This window comes from Acipenser ruthenus, chromosome 28 (genome assembly GCF_902713425.1).
Source record: "Acipenser ruthenus chromosome 28, fAciRut3.2 maternal haplotype, whole genome shotgun sequence".
Taxonomy (NCBI): domain Eukaryota; kingdom Metazoa; phylum Chordata; class Actinopteri; order Acipenseriformes; family Acipenseridae; genus Acipenser; species Acipenser ruthenus.
In genome coordinates, this window is record NC_081216.1 from 3,682,996 (window position 1) to 3,691,062 (window position 8,067).

Here is an 8,067-nt window from a genome sequence, read left to right on the forward strand (position 1 = left end):
ACAATGGATTAGATATCCAGCACATGGGCTGCAGGTTGAGTGAAGAGAGATCGCATGTTAGAGCTACACAGTATATGCTGGCTGGTTGGCAGTGACAATCTGTCTGTGTGTCATGCAGCGCAGTCACGCGCACACACACACACACACACACACACACACACACACACACACACACACACCTGGGTTTCTCTGTGCTGCACTGTATGAACCTGCATTGCCATGCATCCCAATAAACCTCTTCGCTTATAGTGTATCTGCCCGGTTTCAATTCACACTGCATGGGGGTTAGATGTTAAGCACACACTAAAATACTTTCTTTCTTACACACGTCATTTTGCATGTTCCTATACAGTCTTCCCATATCTATCTATCTATCTATCTATCTATCTATCTATCTATCTATCTATCTATCTATCTATCTATCTATCTATCTCTCTGTCTATCTATCTATCTATCTCTCTGTCTATTTATCTATCTATCTCTCTATCTATCTATCTCTCTGTCTATCTTGTTCTCTCATTTCATAGCCTTTAGTCAGTCCTGCACTCGCCCGGTTCGGTTCGGTTCGGTTCAGTTCGGTTCAGTTCTCTTATGCCTCTCCAGTAGTAGCACTCGTAGTAGGCCGATCTGTCGATTACACTTTCTCTTGCTCGGTGTTTCAGAGGAGCGCTGAGCGGAGTGATGACAGATGGCGAGTCCTTCTTCCTCGGGGGAGACAATCTCTCCGAATGCAGGCGCATGTCAATCACCGGCTCTCATGTGATGGCTCCTGCCAGTGACGTGCCAACCATATGGCCTGGCATCATAGCTGGTATGTAACCCTGGCTGGTGGAGATGCCACTCTGTCTCCGCGCGCCTGGGTACCACTCGGAAGACGGCAGCCGCAGCTATTGGATCTGTAGTTGCGCTTTCCCTGAAGATGGTGTAAAACGCGCATAGCACCCCTCCAGAGCTACATTGGAGGTAAGTCATGCAAATAAATCATATAAAAAAGGGTTAATATAATTTTATTTTTTTTAAAAACCCTTCCTTTATTTAAACAGAATTTCTTTTTCTTGTAAGTTTGAATACACCTCGCTTTCTCGTGCCCCTTACGGTGTCTTAGAAGCAGACAGTCAGGGATTTCATTTCACGAGAACGCTGCCGCGCTGCTCGGCCGAAGAAACGGATGTATTTTTATTAAAACGAGGCTTATATTATTCATTATTAATATTATTTTTAATTTATATATATATGTATATTTAAAAAATATATATAAATATGTTCTACTTCCCCAACGAGTGTTTAATGTATAATTATAGCTGCTACTTAGAAATAAATAAACGAGGCGTTTCTTACTTTGTAACCGTAAGAAACATGTCTGTGTAATATCAGGCTGTGATGTGAACGCGATTGGGAAATGCTCTGGCTCATGTTTATCCGTGTGTGACCGTTATTTATTTTACATTGAATGGTTTAATATTGAGGCAGGCGATTTGTGGAATGTGCCTATAATCTTATTATAATGTAAATACTGTATTTACACAACACGAGGCAGAGTGTGTTTTAAATGTGGGGTTCGCTCCTGGCACAGCTCGGAGTCAAGGAGCAGAGTGTGTTTGAAATGTGGGGTTCGCTCCTGGCACAGCTCGGAGTCACGGAGCAGAGTGTGTTTGAAATGTGGGGTTCGCTCCTGGCACAGCTCGGAGTCACGGAGCAGAGTGTGTTTGAAATGTGGGGTTCGCTCCTGGCACAGCTCGGAGTCACGGAGCAGAGTGTGTTTGAAATGTGGGGTTCGCTCCTGGCACAGCTCGGAGTCACGGAGCAGAGTGTGTTTTAAACACAGGGAATGATAAGGTGCCGTGTGATGGAGCCCTTGTAGCTTGCTTCCTCTGTGAGTCGATATGTAACGATTCTCTTTAAAAATGGTTTGTTATTTTATACTGCTTTTATATTTTATAATGTCTGTTTTTTTATCTGTTAGCACTGTATTCCTAAGAAGTGTGTTCTGAACATCCTTTGAAAAGAAACGATGGCAGTAAAATTAATTTAACGACATCGATGCGTATACAACTGTTTTTAAAAAAAATAATTTCAGTAATTTTTGTAAAAGCATTCTTACATATTACAACGAATATATCTATACACCTATATATATATATATATATATATATATATATATATATATATATATATATATATATATATATATATATTGTACTTGTAGATGATTTCAATTTATTTATCATTAATTATCATTTATTCGTTTATATTTTAAAATATACAAATTGTGTGTATTGTATTTATGTAGCCATCTATATATCTATATATCTTGAAATCGCACATTGTTTAGAAGATTTTGAAGAATGGTTTATCACCCGATACACTGGCATTGGGATACTAATTTTGTATATTCATATTTGTGTATGGTGTACGCGTGTTGCCTTCATCGTGTACATATATAATTAAAAAGTATCTCAATGCAAAGTGTTTTTCGGGTGTTGCATCGGCTGCGGTGTTTAACGCGTGCACGGGGAACGTGGAAGAAGCAACACGGGGGGGGGCGGGGGGGGGGGGGGGGGGGGGGGTAATCAATGACACCTTTTTCAGAAAATCAGAAAGCAGGCGATTGTGTGTTTTTGTTTGTCTGTCCTGCACTGCAATATGTAGATATTATAGAACTCCTTAAGCAGTTAATGTGCTTGTTTGTCGTTGCAGTGCAATCATGTTGACGAGGCTGTTCAGCGACCCCTCCCTGCTCCCCGAGGGTCAGAAGTATTCGGGCTGGGCGGAGGACAGCGAGAGCGAGGACTCCAAGGCGAAGGAGGATGACCCGGACCAGGGCTGCGGCCTGCAGGACGAGGAGATGGAGGAGGACGAGCTCCTCGATGACGACAGCCGGGCCGCCGAGGATGAGGAAGACGATGAGGGGGAGGAAGACGAGGGGGCTGACGAGACTGAGGGAGACAGGCCCAAAAAACGGGGTCCGAAGAAGCGGAAAATGACCCCAGCCCGGGTGGAGCGCTCCAAGTTGCGCAGACAGAAGGCAAATTCCCGGGAACGCACCCGCATGCACGACCTCAACTCCGCCCTGGACAACCTGCGCAAGGTGGTACCCTGTTACTCCAAAACGCAAAAACTCTCCAAAATCGAGACACTCCGACTGGCCAAGAACTACATCTGGGCCCTGTCCGAGATCCTGCGCTCGGGGAAGAGACCGGACCTGGTGGCCTACGTGCAGACTTTATGCAAGGGCCTCTCGCAGCCCACAACCAACCTAGTGGCCGGATGCCTTCAGCTGAACTCCAGGAACTTCTTGACGGAGCAGTGTCAGGAAGGCGGGCGCTTCCCCGGCCCTAACCCGTCCTTCTCCATGCACCCATACCCCTACCAGTGCTCCCGGCTGTCCAGCCCGCAGTGCCAGTCCAGCTCCATGCCCAATTCCCACACGTTAAGGACACACGCCTATTGCTCCACCTACGAGTCTCTCTATGCCGGCAACGCGTCCCCAGAGTACAACAGCTCCGAGTACGAGGGTCCCCTGAGCCCACCTGTGTGTGTTAATGGAAACTTCTCCCTCAAGCAGCAGGACTCTTCTTCCCCGGACCACGATAAGAACTACCACTACTCTATGCACTACCCGGCCCTGCCCAGCTCCCGCCCCCCGGGACACAACCTGGTGTTCGGCTCCAATGGAATGCGAGGCGGGGTCCATTCTGAAAACGTGCTGCCTTATCACGACATGCACGTGCATCACGACAGGCCGCCCATGTACGAAGAACTCAACGCGTTTTTCCACAATTAGCTAACCCTTTCACACCGACTGACACCAGCAATTAATCCGATTCACAGTATACTGTAACTGGACTCTATTAAAATGATATAATTATATACAGCCCCCCCCCCCCCCCTCCAGACGCGCGCGACACGCACACACACACACACACACGCACACACACACACACACACACACACACACACACACACACACACACACTGTTGTTTTTATAGTGAAACCCCACGTCGTGGTGTATAACGTTGAAAGGGTTCAGCTGGTATATACAAACACAGCTACTAAAATGAAACAAATAAATATAAAATGTATTTGACAAGATAGCAAAATAGACATTTATATACGTGTCTACTTTTAACATATATTAACAGAGACACTGTTAAAATCTATACCCATAAACATCATCATCATCATCATCATCATTATTATTATTATTATTATTATTATTATTATTATTATTAGTAGTTTAGTAGTCGTATTATTATTATTATTATTATTATTATTATTATTATTATTATTATTATTATTATTATTATTATTCGTTCAGTATTTTAAATGTATCATCAGTACAGTTTTAGTGTGAATCTGTCTGCAGTCTCGTATTCACAGCATTAATTCAATAAAGGAATAGAACAAATCTATGCAAGTAGAAATTTAACGGTAACACTTTTGTATATAATCGCCCAGTTTAGGACCAACCATTATTCTTTATGGCAAAATGTGCACTTTTTCAAACCGGGATGCTAAAGATTCCCTTAAAAATTACAAACACAAATATGCAAACCAATTGGTGTGAGCAACTGTATTAATTACCCTTAATTATGTGGACTAAGGAAACCCCAAACATAGAAACACGTTTATATTAGAGCATCACAATGAATATCGATAATAATTACATATTACCGCACTAAGATGTTTACCAAACATTTTCATTTATCATGTAAATGTTCGATTTTCTCTGCAAATTAATGCAAGTAATTTAATTCCATTCATATAAATATATAGGTTATTTATATAATCTATGATCATGTTAACACGTTTCTTTCTTTAATTTTTTTTTAAAAATCAAAACCACACGCCTTTAAATATAATGACCAGCACTAAGAGGGAGATTTGCTTTGCGAAGATTTGCAAAAATGAAGCTTGTAGAAAAAGATCTACCGGCACCTGAAGTGCTTTTGTCTAATGATGCATAAACCATCTATGCGTATTGATCTATATATCTATGCGTGCGTGCGTTTGTGTGCATGCGTGCGTGCGTGTGTGTCTGTGTGTGTGCGTGCGTGCGTGTGCGTGCGTGCGTGTGTGTTTGTGCAAAGTGAATAAGGTATCATTTCGTCTGCTTCTTACGTTCGCTTTGCCGGCCTCACAAGAGAACTGTCTGGAACTCGGGCAGCGGTATCACACGCATGTCGACACGTTGAAAAGTGGCACTTGACAGCCTACCCCAAACAGCATTCGTTTTTTATATAATGTTCATCATTTCAAAGAAGCCTTATTGTGATAAACATTATCGACAAAAAAAGGTCCATTTCATTTTGAGCATTTTGATCAACTGTTACGCATGCGCGCGCACGATTCTATTCCCAATTCCAAACAGACTCCGAGGTAAACCAATATATGTTGTCTTATCATAAAAGGTGCCTGTTTTTTTTTTCTTTGTATCAAAAAAACGACCGAAAATAAACGAGTTTTGATTACATTAAAACAACACACTTCTTAATTTTCTTGGAGATACTTCTGCATGAAAAATTAAACAAACTCGTTTAGAGATAGTTGGCTGTAGATGATATAAAACGAAATTAAACCGTTTTTTTTTTTTCAAACTAAAAAGAACCTTTCTTCCTGCGATTCTTCTGCCGCCCAGGTGTAAATATGCGACCGCTTCTCGTGGATAGTTTTTATACACTGAAACAGTAAGACGCGTTTAAAAGAAAGCTCGAGCATTGACTTTTGAAATGTTTTCATCTCACAGGTGGTGTTAAACCCGTTTTATTTTCATGCTGAATAACCCAGTTGGGCATTTTTTTTCAAGTACAACCAAAACTAATTTACACTATAAATACTTATTTAAAAACGATTTTTTTTTTTAAATTTGAAATCTCTAGCCTATATTAAAAAATAATAATAATACAAAACAAAAAGTTAACGGTATAAAATTCAAACAAAAGGTCCGACTTTCTTTGAAAACGCTTTCTCTGTGAAGTATTAAAAATGTTACCCACGTCATCCTTTCCGCACCATGATGTATAGGCTGCTTAAAAGCCACATAATGGCAAATGTCTCATTAAAACGTCTTCGAACTGGATGGATGTATTTTTGTTGTATTTTATTTTTGGTGTGTTTGATTAGGTTGTCTTCTTCCAGTAAATCTGCTGTAACGGGTTTGTGGATGCTGGGTTTGGTGAGCGCTAGTGAGCCGAGGTCCAAAAGCTCTGTGACTGGGGAGCAGAGCGGAATGAGGGACAGTGTCCTGCCTGAGTGTGTTGGACTAACTCGTTTCAGGATTGGGACTGGGTTTCACTGCTGCACAATGGGAGCTGTCTGGCGGAGTGGTGCTGAATCGCTTACTGTCTGGAAAGGGTTAGACTCCCACACGGTTTGCTGTGAATTATAGCCGCTGAAAAAGCGACAAGAAAAAGTGACAAGAAAAAAAGGACTTGAATTAATGGTGATACAAAACTCACCCACAGCTACAGTCTCACTAAGGGATCGCTGGTGCGTTCGAGTCAGAACCTTCTGGAATTCCACGCTCCGCCACACCCCGGGCACGGGACGCGTGGATTCGGGTCACGGCATAACTTATTTCAATCCACATGAAGTCAAAACATCCAGTGTGGTGTGAGTAATGATGAACAAGCACTATTCCATCCATATAGTAGCCTATGTAAAATCTAATAATGTTGTATACTGTTATGTGAATGTACAGTTTCTGCTTGAGCATTGTGGACAGGTTCCGCCTGGCCTTTTGATTGGTAAAATGTAATAATAGCCTATATGTAATAATTGAACAGAATTGAAGGTATGAGCAGACAGGATTCATCGCTTTCCCCGGAAACTCTGCGCTCCACGCCGTCAACAGTTAACACGAGTTGCGGAACATTCTTCGACGAATTCTCGTTTTAAATTCTCATTGCGTAGTGGTTTTGCACAGAGAAATACAACATCATTAAAACAAATTCGCTGGTGTAGAGTCCAGGTGGTCGTGTAAGTACACGGCCTTTCCATGAACAAATGAAACACGACAAGCAGATTCACAGTTTAAGAGAATTCTGAACGCTGATAGCGGATTGCATTGTTCTTAAAGATGGAGTTTCATTTATTGTAAAAATTATGAGACGGCGTACACAAAAACTGCACATAAAACATTAGGAAACACTGCATCGCAGAACTAAAATATGAATAATATGATAAATCTGTAAAAAAAAATACACATAGCATAAGTACATTACATTTATACGCACACTTGGCAAACGTTACATTCTGTGCCACTGAACTGCAGCTCCGAGCCCTTAAATCCAGTTGATCTGTTTTGAGACTATCGGTATATTTTGAGTGGATCTAATCCAGATTCACATTTACTTTCTTAATGTGCTATTTTTACTTGTGTGAATTATTTCTGTGAATTGCACTTTAACCCGAATCTGTACCCCCCCATCCTGTTGCATCGCCTCTGGTGTCCTAGATTTGATGTTTTTCTGTTTCTTTTTTCATAAATGGAAAAAGCTAAACAAAATAAAATAATGAATTCTAAAGTTTTTGAAGTATTGTGTACCATGTCATCTGTGGTGAATGAATATATAAATACGTATTCATGTTTGATTGCATTTTATATTCAATTAAAACAAAATGATCTTCTGTCGCATATCGATTTGAACACTGTGCTTCTGAATTCTGGAAAATGTTAAAAATTAAACTTCTTTCATTGTGATATCACTGTGGCCCTTGTTACTTACTTAAACATAAAGCATGCATGTTAAATTGATCAGATATTCAAATGAATTCACACATTTGAGTTTCAAGCACCCTGCTTATAAAATGGGACGAATAACGCTCGTATTTTTATTACGAGTTCTCAAATTGAAATCAAAATATTTTAAACTCTGTATTTTAGAACGATTTCACGAAGAACGCGACACAAACGTGAATGTATTTAGTCATAAAATTCGCTATACTACGAGTTCATTTAGAACCCAAACTTGTTTCTAATAACAAATAGCCTATTTATTCGAATCAATATTTTAGGTAAAACATACTGTACCAAAATATGTTAAACTTAATTAAAGGACAGAAAA

The 8,067-nt window shown here is 40.6% G+C and overlaps 1 protein-coding gene across 1 annotated transcript; it reads left to right on the forward strand.

Annotated features, from left to right (window-relative positions):
• The first annotated feature begins 843 nt into the window (after positions 1 to 843).
• Positions 844 to 7,705, forward strand: LOC117434579 (neurogenic differentiation factor 2). Its single transcript, XM_034057162.3, has 2 exons — positions 844 to 963; positions 2,698 to 7,705. The coding sequence occupies exon 2, from the start codon at positions 2,705 to 2,707 to the stop codon at positions 3,782 to 3,784; it is 1,080 nt and encodes a 359-aa protein (XP_033913053.2). The 5' UTR covers positions 844 to 963; positions 2,698 to 2,704; the 3' UTR covers positions 3,785 to 7,705.
• Positions 7,706 to 8,067: the final 362 nt, after the last annotated feature.

Bases quoted from the DNA above. Each gene is read 5' to 3' on its own strand.
- LOC117434579 (XM_034057162.3), top strand. From the start codon at position 2,705: ATGTTGACGAGGCTGTTCAGCGACCCCTCCCTGCTCCCCGAGGGTCAG.